The 18,501-nt window shown below is 43.1% G+C and overlaps 1 protein-coding gene across 3 annotated transcripts in view; it reads left to right on the forward strand.

Moving 5' to 3' along the window:
* Nucleotides 1-347: 347 nt before the first annotated feature.
* The window catches only part of FBXO15 (F-box protein 15), a 37,975-nt gene continuing 19,821 nt past the window's right edge, over nt 348-18,501 (forward strand). Inside the window, exons 1-7 of one of the 3 annotated variants that reach the window (XM_032872227.1) lie at nt 350-413; nt 2,995-3,099; nt 6,336-6,578; nt 7,125-7,349; nt 10,728-10,854; nt 12,338-12,420; nt 13,407-13,549. In XM_032872227.1, the coding sequence (XP_032728118.1) occupies nt 406-413; nt 2,995-3,099; nt 6,336-6,578; nt 7,125-7,349; nt 10,728-10,854; nt 12,338-12,420; nt 13,407-13,549 (934 nt within the window). In that variant the 5' untranslated portion in view covers nt 350-405. Of the gene's footprint in view, nt 414-2,994; nt 3,100-6,335; nt 6,579-7,124; nt 7,350-10,727; nt 10,855-12,337; nt 12,421-13,406; nt 13,550-18,501 lie in introns of all 3 variants that reach the window. The other 2 variants (XM_032872228.1, XM_032872229.1) reach the window with 2 other exon arrangements.

Raw genomic sequence — 18,501 nt, forward strand, 5'->3', positions numbered from 1 at the left:
TTATCCAAAGGGCCAGAAGCGATTTTTTGTTTAAAACACATCCGAGTGAGTCCAGGTTTCAGGCATGCTTACTCAGGACACATGGAATGTTTTCTAGTCCCTCTCCTGTCCCACCCCACTCCCCACTTCCTTATTTCTTTCCTTTCTTCTTTCTTTCTCTCCTTCCTTCCTCCTTTCCTTTCCCTTTCCCGAGATGAACTTTTACAGTGAGTCATTCTTGGAGTTTATGAACCCTTTACGGTTTTGTAGAGGGGATTGGACAGGTCATCTGTCATTCTAATTTGATTTTTCCGTCTTACCTTCAGAAAGGGACCAGGCACCAGGAGTGCAGGAAGGGCTGTCCTGAAGCAGTGTGCCCGGCGGGGAAAGTGCTGTGAGCAGCCCCCCAAAGACCAGCCGGTGTCTATGGAGAGGTGAGTCCTCATAGATGGCGCTCTTCTGGGGGGCTCTGGGGTGGAGTTCTTAGACAAAGTTCCAATGCTGTGCATACCAAATTGCTGTTCTGAGCTGAGAATAGAATTGCGTAGGAAGAAAGTACAACATGGAGAGTTTGCTGTGAGTCATCAGCCTGTCACCACTGTCATTATTAGACTAGGTTTATGAAGTGAACTTCTAAAAGTGACAAGTAAATTTTCCTTTTTAAAAAATGTTCTTCAAAATTATTCACGTTCTAGTTGATCAAAATGCTTGAAACCATGGAAAGGAGATTAAAGTGTGTTCTTCTAAAAGCTCCAGGGGCCTCTGGGTCTGTTAGCTTTCTGAGCTTTGCAAGTCCATTTTGCCCTGGCAAAGTTCTGCAGGATGTTTTTATTTTTTTTTAACTAATTGTTTGAACTTGATGCTGAGGTGGCTGTGGATTTGTGCTGTACTGACGCTTCTGGAGCACCAACTCTCTGCTAAGCATTGTCTGGCGCCTGAACATGTGTGGGCACTGCAGACGTTTCCGGTGGTGGGGGGGTAGGGCTCGCATAGTCTGTGTATCGCAAAATCCAGATTCAAACGTAAGTTGCCTGATCTCAAGTTCTGGGCTTTGATATTATAACTCAGCTACCAGAGTACATACTTTAAGGTGTTTTTAAAGAGAAATGAGAACTAAAAAAGAGTTAATTAAGGACAGCAATTTAAGCTTTAAACACTATACTCTGAGTACACTATCTGTCATACAATAATATGATACAAGAAATAGAACAAATATTCATTTGGTTTTTCTGTTTGTCAAATATCCGAGGACCTTCTCTGTACTAAATACTGTGCTCTGACACTTTGTGAGTTTCTAGGATTGTCCTGCTTCTCACTTTCCTGTCTCCTTCCCCATCCTCCCCCACCTCCATCCTCTGCAGTATGAAACAATTAGAATCCCACACAGAGTGACCCAGTATGGTGTGGATAGTGATTTTTCCAGCTTTGAGGATACCTCATGAACCATAGCTAAGAATGTCTTTGATCTCTATTGTTCTAACTATAAAGTGGGGGGTTTTCTGCTAGAAGTACAAGGAGAACCCTCCTCCCTTCATTATCTTAGTCTGCTGGGTAGGAAGGTGAACCTCTCTAATGGCCTTTGAATAGGATTTTAGTCTAATTAATTCTTCCTGGATAAGATTTGCCAGATACTTTTCTGAAATGTTTTATTTAAGCCCAGCTCTACATTTTTTTTAGATTACATTTGCTTATAAAATAATAACTATGAGTTTTTGTGCAACAGTTGAATCAAAATATGAAAACTGTGTGCGACGGGTAATCCGACGGGTAATCCAAATGGTCACAAAGTGTATTTTCTTGCAACTTTGCCATCTCTGCGCTAGCAACATTTTGCGGCTTAAAGTGTCTAATTTATTGACTCTGAATGTAAGGAATTTCATTTGGCAGGAGGGATTTAATTAATCCCTAAGCAAAACTGCTTGTTTAACGAACCAGGGAGTCTCTGGTTGAATATCCCCAAAGCTTCTGAGTGGGGGGAGCTCAGCCTGGTGATGCAGACCGGCAAGTCTTGAATTCGTCATCTTTCTCCGAGGATCCATTTCATTCTTTCTCACTATTGTTGGAATCTTAGGACTGATTATTTCCCTATGAAACATTTGGTAACCTGACTTTCATTATAATTTTAAAAAAGTAAAGTCATTGAAATCATAAGTGGAGATAGGGGCAAGCCATTTTAAATTGGCCGAAGGGTTTTACTGCCCCAGTTCTCTGTCCCCAGGCCCTCCACCCCTTGCCCCATAGTCTTCTGTGGCTTGCTTGCTTCCAGCCTCAGGTCCAAAGGTGCCCGTTCCTGACTTCCTAACGTTGGTAAGGCTTTCTGGACACGCTCAGGTTCTGATAGTTGTTTTGTAAAAGTGTAAGATCATAGAAATATATGGGGTATTGAGAATTCAGCTCAATGTCATTTATTTAGGCAATAAAGGAGAAAGGAAAAGAGAGTTCAAAAAATCTTATGGGGCTTGGAGTTTCCTTAAAGTGCTGGAGGAAAGTTTCAAGTGTGAGGATGTGTTGGAAGGGGGTGCATGAGGGGTGGTATGGGTTAGGTGGAAGATAAGTGGATATTTCCTATTCCAGTTTCTGCTTCCTCTCCTCCTCCTCCCCTTCCTCTCCCTCCTCCTCCTCCTTTTTTCTGAGGAGGAAGATTCTGTGTTACTTTTTAATGAATAGCTAAGAATCCATTCTTTTTCTCTTACTTCGTTTTATCTCATGGAAGAATGATGGGTACTTTCATGAGGGAGATAGGGAAGTCCTGCCTGTGGATTCACAGTGTATGAATATGGGTAACGTGCCAAGGGAGTTAGCTTGCCATGACTTTGGGTCTCTGGATTCGTTTAGGTCGTGAGGACTGTAGTAGCAGGACATTTCACTTGAGAAGCCAGTGGAAGATAAGGGTGCAGTTTGCCTCTCATACAGGAGGGGTGCTGGTCGCTCTCTGGTGGTGAACAGCCAGGTGTTTTCTGGGTAACTTTTAGCTCAAATGCTTGCCTGCCTCTCTGATTTTTTCCCCTCTCCCAGGATGCCCTCAGAAATCTTGCTGAAGATCTTTTCCTACTTGGATGCTGTGACCCTGCTGTGTGCTGGATGTGTGAACAGGCGCTTTTATCATCTGGCCAATGACAAGTAAGGAGAAAACCAAATCTCTCTGTCTTCTTTTGATGGTGTTTTGATAGAAGTCATGAAAACTAGTAAGACTGTTTTAACCAATTTTTTTTAAATTTAAAAGAATTAATTTTGAAAGTGTTTCTAGACACAGCTGTAGTATTTCTAATGCTTTACATGGTCAAATGGATATTCCCAGTGATTTGCATTTATGCACTTTAAAAAAAAAAGGAGTATCTTTGCATGAACTGAAAAAGATCAAACTTGTTATTGGTGTGCGCTTGTCTCCTGTATGGAAGACTGTATCTTCAGTGTCAGTATGTGTCAGTATGCACACAAGTGGGTTTCAGTGTGGGTTCAAGGGAAATAAGCCTGTTCTTGACAATAACTCTAGAAGGGATGTCAAGTAATTTTTGTGTCTCTTTCTTAATGACTCCTAATAGGAGGTGAAGACATTCACTAAAGCAAAGTGCAGTAAGGCATTTTCATGAAAGAGGTCAATTAAATATCCCAAACTAGCTTTTTCGGGGAGTTCTTACATTGTTAAAGGATAGAGTTCCGATTGCTCAATAAGTCGATAAATTATAAATAGCTTTGTTTCTCTAAACATCATCTCTCCCCACTGACCTTCACGGGCTCAGATGGTGTAGGCACTGGGCCTTCCAGTGGATTTGGGGCCATACCTCTAGTGATGTTCCTTGCATACTTTTCTTATTAATTATATGCCCATCCCACTTTCTTGGGAGTTGTCCTTTAAAAATCTGAGCTTCTGATGCAATTACCTGTGTGTTTGTTTTCTTATTATAAGAAATATCTTAATTGCATACATTGCATTTTATTTTTTTATTTTTTAAAGATTTTATTTGTTTACTTTAAAGAGCTAACGTGTGCACAAACATGAGCAGGGGAGTGGGGGAGAAGGAGAGAACCTCCAGCAGACTGTACCCTGAACGTGGAGCCTAACAAGGGGCTCCAAATCCCACGGCTCCAAGACCATGACTGGAGCCAAAACAGCGAGTCAGGCGCTCCTGCCACTCCTCCTGCTTGTGCTCTTTCAAGTAAATAAATAAAATCTTAAAAAAAAAAAAAAAATCAGGTGCTCCACCGGCTGAGTCACCTAGGCACCCCCCGCACATATTGAATGTTATTTTTAAGAGTCACTGTCTGATCTTATAGTCAGACTTCAAAAAGGGCACGTTAACACTTCATTAGAACAATAAATTGGGCCCATTTTGTCAACAGCTTGTTTGATTGAAGTGTGTGTGTGCCTGACTGGTAGTCAGAATAGCTAAATACGCTCTTGTCCTCAAATCCACCGTAGTCTTCTAACAGGATGGGGATCAAGAAATGAATGTGTCTGGGTTTTAAGTACTTGTTGAAGCATCTTATACTTGACATTTGTATTTTATAAATAATTACGTGGAACAATCCACACAGGATTTTAATTCTATAAAGAGTTCTTTTTCGGCTTCACCACGGTAAGCGCGGTCGGCTGACGTGCGGAAGCGGTTCTTCCTGCAGGTGGCACAGGTGGCACAGATGGCAGGTGTGGCGGTGCCCGAGGCTGCGTGGGGCCCGGGCGCGCGCTCGCGGGTCGGGAGCCGGCGCGTGCACGGGAGCAGAGTCCGCTCTGCTGCGTGCGGCGGCGCCCGGGTTCGCGGTGCGAATGACGAGGAACGTCGGTCCGCGGAAACCGGAACAAGCTTCTCTGTCAAGGGAGTTTATAAAACTGGCGGCTCAAGGGCTTTTGGCGAAATCGCGTCAGGTGTACCTCGACGGACCTCAGTCGTCGTCATTTTGCAGCTCTTAGCTCAGGTGGCAAAGGCCAGATGTTTCTGAACGAGACGATAAATACCCCAGGGCAGAAGACTTGGTGCGGAGGCTTCCGCGGGGAGAGAAGGGACCGGACGGTGCGGCCTGGAAAGAGTCGCGGGGGGTCCGGTTCGGGGTGTGTCTGCGGGGCCCCTCGCGGCTGCGGCAGTGCCGGGCTGCCCCGTTCTGGGGGGCACAGGCTTGCCTCCGGGGCGCGGGGGTCCCCAGCGCGGGGCCGCCTTCTCCTCGCTGCCTTTGGGCCGCGGCCACGTCGTGCCACGTGCAACGACGCCGGAGTGCGGAGACGGGGGTCAGCATGTCGTTGCGCTTATTCAGGTAAAGCGCACTTTTCACTGTAGGAAACTGAGTTTGGCCCCGCCTCAGTCTCCCCCAAGAGACTGTTCCCCAGTTTCTGTCTTTCCCTGAAGGCGACCTTTGGCTGTTGGCTGGGAGAGGCCTGCCTTGGGCTGGCTTCGCCCCCCGCCGCCGGCGCCAGCACTCCGAGCTCCTGGCCTCTGGGCGGGACAGGCGGGAGGGGCGCGGCTGGGGCTCTGCGCTGAATTGGGACCCAGCCTTGTGGCTGATGGGCTCTTTGCATTTGGGTAAATTACTTGGTTCCCTCAAGTTCGTTAGCTGTTACTGAAGAGGCCGAGAGCCCCGCAGGCAGGTGTGTGAGCTCTGGCAGAGGCTGCGGGGGCGGCCCCGGGGCTTCCGTCTCCTCAACAGACGCGGACGCGCCTGGGCTGCAGCTTCGCACGGGGGCTCCGTTACAGTGTCTGCTCGGTGGGGACAGTAATAGTAGCTACTGTCTGGGTTCGTTGATGATTAAACTAGTTAACCTTTACAAAGTCCCCAAATGAATGCTTAACACAGTGCTCAAAAAATACTGTGATTTTTTCTTTTTTCTTTTTTCGCTCATTATACAGCGAATTTTTTCTTTCTTCTCTTTGTGCAAGCGCAATGTGTTCCTTGTGGAAAAATTAAAACATAGAAATCAAAAATAACATACAATTCCATTGCTGCTGACATTTCTCTCTGTGTGTATGTGTATATGGTTCTCTTCTGATCTTTTGAAAAGGTACATACTTAAAAGTACACAATAGGAATCCCCAGGTGTATTTCTTGTTATCTCTCTGCAATCTGTTATTCCATTATTGCTGTAGAAAGGTAGTGGTTTGGAGATGCCAAAGACCATGAGATCACTCACTTCAACTTGACCCTGGGAAACAAGCTTTTCCTTTTAGTGTGTGTTTCTGGGGTTGGCGAATCTGAAACACTTACCTCAAGCTGCAGTTCACTGTAACACACAAGCGACTAAATGTTCGGTTTGATTTATTCGTGGACTCGGACTGTTTAAAAACGATCGTGCATCTCTGAGGTAATCTGTTGCTACTGCAGGGGCATGCCAGTGTCTCTTAGTTAACGTAGCTCCTCTTCTCCCCCAGTTTTATTTGGTTTAGAATCTATACAACTGCATTTTCACCTAAAAGATGTAACTGGAAAGTTAACTCAGCAGAGAAGACTGCTGTATCTATGAAGTCACTGTCGGTTGAGGATAAAGAAGCTGGATATTGGAAGAAAGAATTTATTACAAAGCAAAGAGCATCTGTAAAAGCTGCGCTCGCTCAGGTTCTCCAGCCTGTCAACCCGGACACAGGCCTTCCCGTCAAAACCAAAGAGGCCCTCAGGTACACGCGCCCCCTTGAGCCATGCACACCGGTTACTTGAGGCCCTGTTTAACATTTATGTGCCCGTCACTGTGGAAAGGATGACAGAAGCCCAGGGGACCCTGTGTGTGAGCACATAGGTGCAGCTTAGCCTGTAAGGGACCGTCTTTTGATAGATTTATATGTTCCTGTGCACCTGTTAGCCATATAGTATTTCTCAATTCCGTATACATGGCCCAGAGTTTATATGCGAAGCAGAAATAACCTCAGAATCTGCTGTAGTCAAGCAGGAGCACCCAGAGTACCCTTCCTTCTGGGCAGAACTCGTGTATTGCCAGTTCCGAGAACATGGGAGGCGTTCAGTGACTGTTTGATGGGTGAGGAGAAAAGCTCTGTAGAGGGAACCATTGATGGACTGAACATTTACGTTGGGTGCTTTTGGAGAACTTCAGCTTCGGCTTTTCAGGAATTAGATACTTTAGTGATGATATGTGTAGTCGACTTTAGCGGTTTTTTTGTTGTTGTTGTTTTGTTTTTTTCCTCCTGCAACGAGGCAATCATTTTTAGCTTTTCTTTCCCCAGAATATCTGGTTTATGTTGGGTAATTATATTGAAAGCAAAAAATGGACAAGAGTACGTCATGGAACACACTGACCTTTCCGTACATGATTCATCAGTGACAATTATGTGGTATGGCAAAAACTGGCCACAGATAGCCATGCTGTCAGCCTTAGATTTGTGTGGTGTGACACCAGTTTTTATGGACCGGTCTAAAACCCCCTCCAAAAATGGGTAAGTACTAATTCAACAGAACCTTTGGGTGAGAACATCTTAGGTGTAAATACTTGTACGTTAAAAATACCATCAGCATATTTTAATTTGATTTCATCTTAAAGACTTCTCGTGCATTGCAGATCACTATAGAATAGAAAAAGAATGGATTTTTAACATTTATGATTAGATCTAAATTTAGTGTCCTCATATGTTAGTTGTCTGTAACACAGAATAGTATTCTAGTTAGCAAAATTCCTAGGTGACTGATGGCTAACCTTTTGAGTCCTTAGTTTTAACCATTTTAACACAAAGATATACAAAGCTATTATATCTGTTTTTAGTAAATGGTACAGTAATCATAGTTTAAACATTAGGTCCTAAGGTAATGATTCTTACTTTTATGTGCCTTTCTGTTGGACTGACTGGATGTGTGACCTTGGGCAAGTGGCTTAGCCTCTCTGTGCCTCAGCTTTCCCATGTGTGGAAGGGGTTGGTCATGATGGCGAGGAGTGCTGAGTGTGTGTGGCTGTTGTGAAGAGGACCAGAAGGTTTCACTGTCAAGTGCATTAGTCAGATCCGTGGGTGTGATGATGTGCACCGAGTCCTCACTTAGGGCTCTGTGCTGCGTCCACATGCATTCCAGGTCTCTCCCGCTCACTCTGCTGGTCATTAGTCCCTTTCTCCTAAAAGCCAGTTGCTGCCTTCTCTACTGTCCTGACCTCTGAGCGCGAGTGCAGCTACATAGAAGGCATGGCGAACGTAGAGGTACACAGGTCATAGCTGCCTTTTCCAGGGTTGGTTTCCTGCCCTCGACTGCCTCCTTCACTGCCTGGCATCCATTGACGTTGCCATGGCATTTACCAGGCGTTGTTCCTGCCAGCCTGCGTGCTGGGGTTCCACCCCAGGTTTCTCTCACACGTCACGTGTGTCCTTGGGATGGAAGGTATTATCGTGGTGTGAGAGCGTTCTTTCACAGCTTCCCTGGACACAGACACATTTTTACAACTTTGTAACCCGGGACCTTGTTTTAGTTTCAGCTCTCTGGTGCTGATTCTTTGAGGATGTTTCAGGGTTAGGTTTCTCCTTGTGCTGGGAATGTGAGCTCTGGGCTTCTCAGTGGTGATAAAGCTGGTCTCATTGTATTCTGAAAATAAACTTAATGCTACTAAGAATAACACATGAATGATTTTCCCTGATTACGTTACTGAAGATATTTCGGAAGCATGTTCACTTTTATAATTGGTACTTGTATTTGGATAAATCTCTAAAATTTCGTATGGTATCATGATAGACACCAGATTTTTCTAAGATCGTGTTTAGTTTCATGCACTAGGAAATGGTGTTTGGAGAATCAGTCCACTGTCTCTGTACTAATACAAACAACATGTTACTTGGCATATCACGAAATATTATTTATAGTATTAGGACAACATTATTAACATCAATTAAGATGATCATGGAAGACGAAGTGGATAGGCTTGAACTGTAAAGCTGAGTTAAAGCTATTTTGCTCCTTAAAACTGCCATATGAGTCAGGAATCCTAGATACCGTGCAGTGGAAGAAGTGCTAGGATTCATCGGGAAAATTGATTTAGTGTAATTTATTTCCATTAAAACTCAGTGGACTTCAGAAAGTGTTTGATAAGCTGTGGGGAACAGACATTGAAAGTGTTTTTTAGGAATCTGTTTTGAGGGGCTCTTTGTTGCAAGTGGGAGAGTGAATGCTTTTATCATGCAGAAATTCTCACATGCATCTGTGTGACAGCAAAGGAGAAACTTGGTGATTGTTATTTGAGTCTTTTTTGTTTCCTCCATGAGGAAATTTTCAAGAATAGTGAAAGCCTTACTTTATGTAATTTGCAATTTGAATTTTCCTGTATTTGGTACCTTTCTAGTCAGACTCATTAAATTTTCTTCTCTGCAAGTGTTCTCCATGCTGTGATTTATGCTATATGTCTCCAAGATATTAGCCTTCGTTTCTCCTCTCTGTGTGGCCTGTGAGGCCGAGGCACATAGGGACTTCGCCTATTCTCTCTGGAGTCTGTTTAAACTGCTGTGCAGCTGTGGTATGACTATCTCCTTTTAGGCCCACTGAAGAGTGTGAGAGGAGGGTTTTCATGCCCTGCTCGGCCTCATCTGTCCACACTGATAACCATAGAGGCAGTGACTACCATTTCTGAGCACCTTGGGGTTGGATCTAAGGTTTTCTTGATGCCAGACTTAGGTTCCTAACCCTGTGTTTGGCTTTCTCCCTGTGTATTCTACCTAACTGGGGTGTATTTTTAGGTCACACATCACACACACACTCGCCGACCACCACTCCCTAACTGTGGTTTTCAGCCCAAAAAGTCCTTTGAAGATTGAGGGAGAGACGAGGGTAGTCTGGGAGCTGCTGATTTGGTTCTGATGCTTAAAGCCTCCCCCTCTCACGCTCCCACTTGGAAACAGTGCCACCGCAGAACTCCTTAGTTTTCTGATTCTTTTACTAAGTGAATATTTGAATACCTTTCTCCTGCCAGCTGGTGTCTTAGGTGCTGGAGGAGAATGCTGGAAGGCCACATGGCCCCAGCTCCATAGGGACTTGCCTCAAATGGTAAGCTATGTTCATTGGCCACTGAGAGCTCACCTGCCTTATAATTTCTATATATTGCTATATCTATATGATTTCTATATGTCTATATATTTTATATAGCTATATCTATATTTACCATTGTAGCACTTTAGAAGTTTCATTCTGTTGTTTTTACCTCTTATGATGAATAGCAGAGTTGTGTTTCCTTACACATCTGAGTTGTTACTTCCTCTTGGACATTAATTCAATACGCAGTTCATAGTGGATCTCCTTCATGACAGCACTCAGGAGATTTTGGTTTAAATTCATTTTCTAATATTAAAATGTTCACCCTCTCTGAGTTATCCTTGATAAAACTTTAAAAGGTATATATATCTGCTTTCAGACAACACCCTGAGACCCCCTCCTTTTTTGTCATTTAAAATATTTCATCTTTGCTTATGCATTATATCCCTTGATTAGGAGTACATGTGGGAATCTACTTTTGATGATAGCATTTTGCTGGGCTCTGAGGGGAAGAGGAGAGAAGATGGTTCTTTCTCACCCTCATGACTCTTCTACTTCTGACTGAGCTGTTGAGTTGATAGTAAGAGCGAGGAGGAGGGGAGAGAAACCAGTTGGGTGAGAAACTTGGGTGTGTCCATTTTCCTATTATTTATAGGAGTTGTTTATGTCCCCGACCCTCCCCACACCATTCATTAACGAGGTGCACATTATTAGCATGCTCTTCTAAAGTCTTCTTGGGTGCACTAGACAGAATTGATAATATTCCAGATGTGAAAACTCATTTCTCTCTTTCCTTTCTTTGGCATGGATGTGCAAAGACCTCGGTGGCATTCTTTAATTGCAAAGTACAATCTAAGTAACTTAACTGAATCCACCATGATTGGCTGGGACAGCCTGATTCGGATCTTCTGTCTACACCCAGGCCTCCTGGTGGGGCTGTGGAAGGTAAGGTTCCAGTGCCTGCGTGCACTGTGCCATCTCCCTCCCCGCTTCATGTTGACTCACCATTATGCATGATGCCAAATGTGAGGTCCCTCCAACTTTCCAATAACCACAGTCTGTTTTACGCTCCAGCAACTTCATTTTCCTAGCTAAACGACCCCCTGTTCACTGGAGGCCCCTCTGCTCTTCTGCTGTCACCAATGATAGGCGACCTGTTCCTGTCTGCATGGTTTTGTTCATGTTCTCCCTCCCGTGTCATTGGAGCCTCCCCCTTCCTCCTTCCCAGCAGTCCCTGCTCCCTCCTCCTTTCACATCCTGTGTCTGCCAGAGGGTCTCTTACTGTGTGTTTACCCAGTCTCCACATGCGTTTCTGATCCGGTATGTGTGGCCTTACATGTAATCTGCCTTTCAGGAGACCGTGTCTGAAGAGTTCTCCTCTCCCACTAGATGAGGTTTCTTTTTTGCCGGGGTGAGAGTGTTGACTGGCTCCGTCCTTTGGGGTTACTTTCTGGGCAGTCACTTCAGCAATGAGCATAATAGTGTGATGTTTCCTGTGCACCACATGTGGATGGAGATCTGTGGCCTCGGTTTGTGCGGGCTTTAACATGGAAGTTCACAAACGAGAATAGCAGTCCACAAGTCTGAGTGAGGCTCGACAGAACCAAGATCTACAACATCGACCTCTTGTCCTACTTTGTCTTTCTCAACCTGCTGGGGCCATCAGTTTTCCTATCCCTCCCTCGCTCTCTGAGTGAGGGTGACTTGTAGCCCACACAGCAGTTGGCTTGTTGGGCACCTCCTTGACTTGAATTCATCTCTCTGTGTGGGCGCACATAGTTATGAGGCCCCTGGTTGGGCCGGTCATCCTCTGGCTGGCTACCGGAGAGCGGTGCCTCAGATTGACCATTCTGGGTTATCTTCGCCAGTCAGTGTCAGCTGTGAATTTGGGCAGGAATGGATGTCTGTCCCTCTACAGTCACATTTTCTACTACTCAACCTGGTGGCTGAATCTGTTCATTCCCACTGGCTTTGTCAAGTCAAGCAGGTACTCAAGAGAGGAACATGTGCCACTAATGTTAAGTATTTGTGGAATTAATCTTGTATATGTGAAGGTCTTACCAGTATTGTCCTTATCTTGGGAAAGAGTTTGAAAGAACCTGGAACTAACCATGTGTATTTTCACGATGCACATATAATAGAGTATTTTGATATTTCACAAGTGCTGGTGATGTGATTGACATCACAGGATGTTAACCCTTTTGGTACCACGTGCTCTGTGTATTTGGGTGAACCGCGGTCCTGCTGTCAGTGCGCCGTGTGAATCTTACTGGATGGTAATAATGTATTAGCAGGAATAATGCTTTAGGACTGTGGTGATCTTGCAGTGGTAAGAAACTGCATCTATCCATAAGACGAATGTGCTGCGACCTTGTGAAAGATTAAAATATTTCAGTTGAAAATGTATTCTTTCTAATTAACTTTTCAGAGGGAGGAAGAACTGGCTTTTGTAATGGCAAATCTTCATTTCCATCACCTTGTGGAGAAGAGCACGTTAGGCTCAGCCACTGTGTATGTATTTATATGTGGGTGTGTTAAATTTTTGTATAGTCAATGTAAAGGACTAGAAGTTGAAACCATCTTAATATCCTGAGAATAGCTACAAGAGCTTCTGTTTTCAATCAGTAGACACAAGCCAACAGGTATAATTACTTAGCTGTTGCTAAAATAATTGGATTATTCATGAGCACACATTTGCTTTATTTGTTCTGGGTTCAGGATTATGTCCCCAGTAGAACAGTATTATGGGGGCAGGATAGTGTGTCATTAGCTTGTTATGCAGCATAGTGTGTCGTTATCACAAGATGCCAGTCCCTCAAGATGCTTCCCATTCTTTGCACTAATGTGCGTTTTCATATCTTGCAAGGCACGCAGACCTCTGGCCAAGTCGGGTCTGCAGATGCGTTTTGCGTGGTCCACACAGTGTGTGTCTTTCGATGAATTTGAAGGTCTTCAGTTGGGGAATATGCTTTTCATCTCACAACTGCTCTCATACTCAATTTTTTTAAAAAATTATCTGAAAAGCTCCTGGATGCTTTTGAGTTTGCTGCCTTACCCAGTAAGGTCTTTCTTAGCGAATAGAACTGTTCATCACAGTCGTGGCTCTTCAGCCTGGGCTCCTGCTCTGTAGGTCTGTTGTTTGGTGCGTTCTCCTGCCGGGCAGCTCCGTCCTCTGGCCCCCGAGACTCCGGACGAGCAGAGCTGTCTTTGCAGAGCTGCTGGCCTTGGCACGTCCCAGAAACACGCTCCTCTGTGGTCCTCTGGGGAATGCTTATGGAACTCATTCCTTTGCCCGTTTTTATAGAAGTTGGTGAAGGGAACACAAGGCAGTTCTTTCAAGTTCCTGGTGTGGAAGATTATTGGGAACCCTGTAGACGATTGATAGGAGCTGGTGTTTGGATGGATGCTGATTTTTTTTTTTTAAAGAGTATTTTCAGCTTAAACATTTTATCTCTGGTGTTGATAAACTTGTGTGTATGTTTTGTTTTGCTTTTTAGCCCCTACAAGCTACCTCCTCATACCCCTCTTTTGGATGACCACCCAGAGTACGGACTGCATGGCTACCAGCTCCATGTTGATATGCACAGCGGTGGAATTTCCTACCTGTGTGGCACATTTCGCAATCTCTTTACCAAGAAAGGTGAAACTAATTGATTTTTTGTTTCAGTATGAAATTAAAAGGTTGGAAACAACGGGACCAGTTTTGATATGAGTTAAGAATTGTCTCTTCACTGATCATCTGTTGGCACTCTGTCTTCCCATACCCATACCTCATCCTAGGACTTAAGGAATCCCATGGCTAGATCTAGTCTCTTTAGTCTTGGGCTCTGTCTCCTTCACTACCATCTCTCTGCCTTCTGGAATATTCTCTACTCATCTTTTCTGCTGATACTTTCCTTACTGTTTAGCCCTGCTGTGCCTCCCCCGCCCACCCCAAACTTCTTCCCTTCTTTCTCGAAGGAATTCGAGAAAGTGTAGCATCTGTCCAGGATAAGAATAAAGAGAAACCACCCTTCTGTATATACTGCATCCATGTTTGTCATGCTCACCAAAGCCGAGACAAAGACTGGAGAAGGCTGAGAGGGAGGTGACCTCAGTTGAGTGAATCGGAAGAGGAATATAGAATGCCCCCTGTTCTGCTTTGTCTTATTGTTTCCTCCTTTTTTTTTTCTTAAAGATTTTATTTATTTTACTTGAGAGAGAGAGGGAGAGAGCACAAGCGCAGAGCAGCAAAAGGAGAGGGAGAAGCAGGTTCCCCACTAAGCAGGGAATCTAAAACCAAGCTCAATCCCAAGACCCTGGAATATGACTTGCGCTGAAGGCAGATGCTTAACTGACTGAGCCACCCAGGTGCCCCTCAAGTTAAACATTTTTGGAAACAATATTTTATAGGGGAAGTTTTATACTTCATTTCTGAATATCCTGCTTCCCAGAATTCTTTCATTTAATAGATTTGATATCCATTACTAATCCTTGCCTGAATCAATTTATTTTAGAGTTTAGAAAATGGTGATTTTCTAATTTTTGGTGATTTTTCTTATTAATGGTGATTTTCTAATACTTCTACATTTATTAGCTGAGATTTTCTAAAGAAATTCCCCACATCAACTGGTGAGCTCCTGTAGTGGCAGGGTTAATGAGCTTTCTCTTTGACCACCAATGCTCAGATTAAGGAATTGATGTTATCACTCCATGTGGTGGGAATTATTTTGAGTGCACTCTCTCTCTTCTTTGCTGCTTAGTGTCATTGTGGACTCTTGGTTTTTTATTTAGTCAATAATGTATAGACAACTATAGACATCATTCTTTTTGAAGCTAAAATTGTCCTTAGTTTGGTCAATGGGTCTACTTCAAGCCAGCTCCTGTGCCCTTTTAATACACCCTCATAAGTCTTTAAGTCTTTGTTTTTTAACTCAGGATTTCTAGGTTTTTCTGTGCCTGTTGGCATTTTTATTAGAATTATGTCAAATGTGTATATTGACCTAAGGTGAATCAACATCTTTGTTGTTGAATTTTCCTCCCCAAGAATGTGGTTTATTTTTCATTGTGTTCAAGAATACTTACATGTCTTTTAGGGTGTTTCAGAATTTTCTTCATACTAGTCTTACACATTTCTTGTTAAGATCTTTAGTATTTCATCTTTGTTACTTCTTTTAAATTGTACCTTCCATTTGTAATGTTTTTCGTGGCTTTGGTCTCAGGCCACTTCATAGAGCAAGTTGGGAAGTATTCCTGCTTACTTCTGGGGTTTTTTGGAGGCTTTTACATGGAATTGGTAGTAGGTCGCCTTAAATGGTTGGTCACCTGGGAAGCCATCAGGGCCTGGAGCTTCCTTTGTGGGAAGGTTTTTAACTACAGCTTCAATTTCTTCTATAGATAGAGGGCTACTTAAGTTATCTCTTTCTTCTTGCATGAGCCTTGGTATTTTGTGTTTTTAAAGACATTTGTCTAAATATTAATTATGTTAAGATCAGTGGGGTAAGGGTATTTTTGGCTTGCTCCCTCTAGTACAAATTTCTCTGTGAATGTTCACCAAATGATGGGTACCTATATCCATCATTTTACTAGAGACTGCCATGATGTTTCCCTAGTGCAGTCATTCCCTCTGTGCCCATTATCTAGTATCCTTCTGTAAAGAAGAGTTTTCTCTTATCAATTATTTGGTTACCTGAAATATGATTAGTATGGGAAGGGCAGGGCACGTGTTTGAGTCCTTTTTTTTATTTACAGAATAGTGATAAACGCTCTAACAGTCTTCAAAGATGACTTAGAGGGTTTTTTTGGGGGGGGTATTATTTTGAACTCATAGATTAAAAAATGTAGTTTATGTATTTTCAGTCATTATTCCTTTTATAGTTATTGTGATGCTCAAATTGTCATCTTCTTTTGTGGTCTTTTGACATGACATGATTCATCTTTGGTAGCTTGCTTGTACTCTAACATGACCAGATACCTCAGGCTCATCTTCTCTGTTTCTTGTGCACATTTGGAATTATCCATTTTCCCTAGGAGCTCTGGTTCCCTTTAGTTCCACTACACAATGGCATTTAGAAACTATAACTTGGATCTCGGAGATGCACGTTGCTTTTGGGTTTTCATTCCCTTTAGCGTTTTCAGTAGGCGGTGCTAAGAAGTTTGTAATTTTTATAGTGGGAAGAAATAAATCATGTATTCATGTAAATGAAAGATTCTAAGGTTTTTACTTAACTTAGGTTTGACTGTATACTTGTATCTCTTTCTCATGCTGCAAGTCTTTGTCCCAAACAACATCAAAATATGTAATCATTTAAAAATGGCAATATTGATATTGTTACTAATAACGAACCCACTGAATGTTCTTTTAATTAAGAGTTTCCTGCTGCTCTTCATGGGCTTCAGATGCACCATGCCAGACAGTGAAATCACCCAAAGTAGTCCTCGGTGTGGTTATGCTGCCACTTACTGTACAACCAGAGTGATTTGTTTCAGTTGATTTTTTTTATTTTTCGGGATTGCTTTCCTTCTATATTTACATTAAAAATTTTTCATCCTACATTTACATGGTTTATCATTGAAACTATAAACAAGGAAGCTCGGGGAGGTTTACTTCTACCCTTGTCCTTCATCCCTGCTCTCTCCCTTCCTCCAGAGGTGACCCTGTATTTTGATATTGGCCTTTGGCTTATTCCGTAGATGCTCTTTTCTGAATATACAATGCTACAGGTCCGCGTGTTTCTATTTCTCCCAGCTTTTCTAAAGGGGCACACTGTACTCCTTTTTGAAAGTTCCTTGCTCTTTTCTAGTTGGCAATAGATTCTGGAGATTACTCTTTAGAATGACATGGAGATTTTTCTCATTCTGTCTTTTGAAACCAGCTTTAGGTAGGCAGTTTGTTAATGGTTTCTGTCTGTGGTTTCCACGATTACAGAGAGCGGTATAGTAAATAAATGACGTTTTCCATACGTCCTTTTATATTTCGCCAGTTTGTCTTTGGAATACTTTCTGAGGATTGCTGGTCAAGGGGCAAATGCACATATAATTTTGAAAGAGACTGTCAAATTCCCTTTTATGGGGGGATTTCTAACTTAATAAGGATATGAAGTCAATAAAATGTTTTATTACTGGGGGTGTTTGTTCTAGGTTTGTATTATGTGTTATACAAGGCAGTTAAGGAACTTTCTATTCCTAAAGTACTTGGATTTAAAAAAAATATTGGGAATGGTGGGTAAATGTCAACTATGTCTTTGGGCAGTACTGATGCTCATATGATTCCGTCTCTGTGATGCTATTAATGTAGCCTATTTCCTCAGTCTGTCTTCTAGTGGGAAACATCCTGGAGCTTCTGACAGAAGCTTCTCATGTCATGTGTCTGCTTATTTTTAAGCTACTGTTGGTATTTAGTGTTTTTCCATTTACACTCAGATTATTTATAGTTTCATTTTTAAAAATCTTCTGATCTGGTTATAATCAGGTTTTTTACTTTTCATTGAATCAGTTTTTAGTATTTATATGATTTCCTAGAATGTCGTCTGTTTTGTTTAGGTTTATTTTGATCTCTTTCTAGCTTTTTGAGTTGGCTGCTTTATTTTTTAATTCTCAGTGTTTCTTGTTTTTCTTCAGTTCTCTTTCTGCTGTGCGCAGGATCTTGGAGTCTCTGGTTCAGGAAGGAACTGAAGGTGATCTAGAGAATGAGCCCTCTTGGACCTGAGTGTGCTCTGCAGCCTCTCCTCAGGGCCTTGCCCTGGGAACAGTCCTCCCAGTTTTATGAAGGCGTGAAAATTCTGCCTTTCTTCTCAGTACTTCATCCCTTTTAACTTTATTCTGTTATTGAAATAGAGAAAAAAATCTCCTCCCTCTTTCCGGTATATACCGTTGAGGGGGTTGTTAACTTGCAGTGGTGTGTCCGCAGGGTACAATCGCGTTTGCCCTCTGGGTCCTGTTAGTGGAGAAATTGTTCTCTCGGAGGACATCCTCAAGTGCCCTCTCACTTCCAGACTTTCTTATCTAGCACCATCTACACTCTTCTTGAGAGCCTGTGCTGTGTCTTCCTGTCCTCTTAGGTCAAATCTGTCTTAGGGCTGAGTGTATAAAACTTCAGGAGAGTTCTAAACGAATACAGCATTACCTCGATTAAGCCTTGTGTGCATTCCTTATACCTGAGCTGTGCCCTTAATGAGGAAGACCGCAGTACAGGGAAGACTTGTGGGCACTCGTTATAGGTTCTTGCTAAATGTTTTATATTAATTATTCAACATAATCTTCATAGCAAGCCGGTGAGTTGGGTACTATTTTCTCTCCCATGTTATTGGTAAGAGGCTGCAGCTGGTAGTGTAGGTCAGTTCTTTAATATTAGAGCTTTGTCTGCACCCGCACAGGCCGGTCTCCAGAGCGTGGGTCCTAAACACTGGGCTGCGCTGTCTTCCGTATATTTGTACTTTCAGTGACGTGCTTCTCGAATACGTGTTCTTGTGTGTGTGACTTGGTCTGTCTTTTCAAAGTGTTGGCGTCCTAAGGGCAGTCCTTCTGGGTCCTTCTCTACGGCTTGTGGGGGCAGCCTGGAGCCACTGTTTTGTTGATGCTGGGGGCCCGCTGGGTAGGCTGGCTGATTGGACC

Source organism: Lontra canadensis, unplaced genomic scaffold (genome assembly GCF_010015895.1).
Source record: "Lontra canadensis isolate GAN:19392208 unplaced genomic scaffold, GSC_riverotter_1.0 scaffold44, whole genome shotgun sequence".
In the NCBI taxonomy this organism is placed as follows: domain Eukaryota; kingdom Metazoa; phylum Chordata; class Mammalia; order Carnivora; family Mustelidae; genus Lontra; species Lontra canadensis.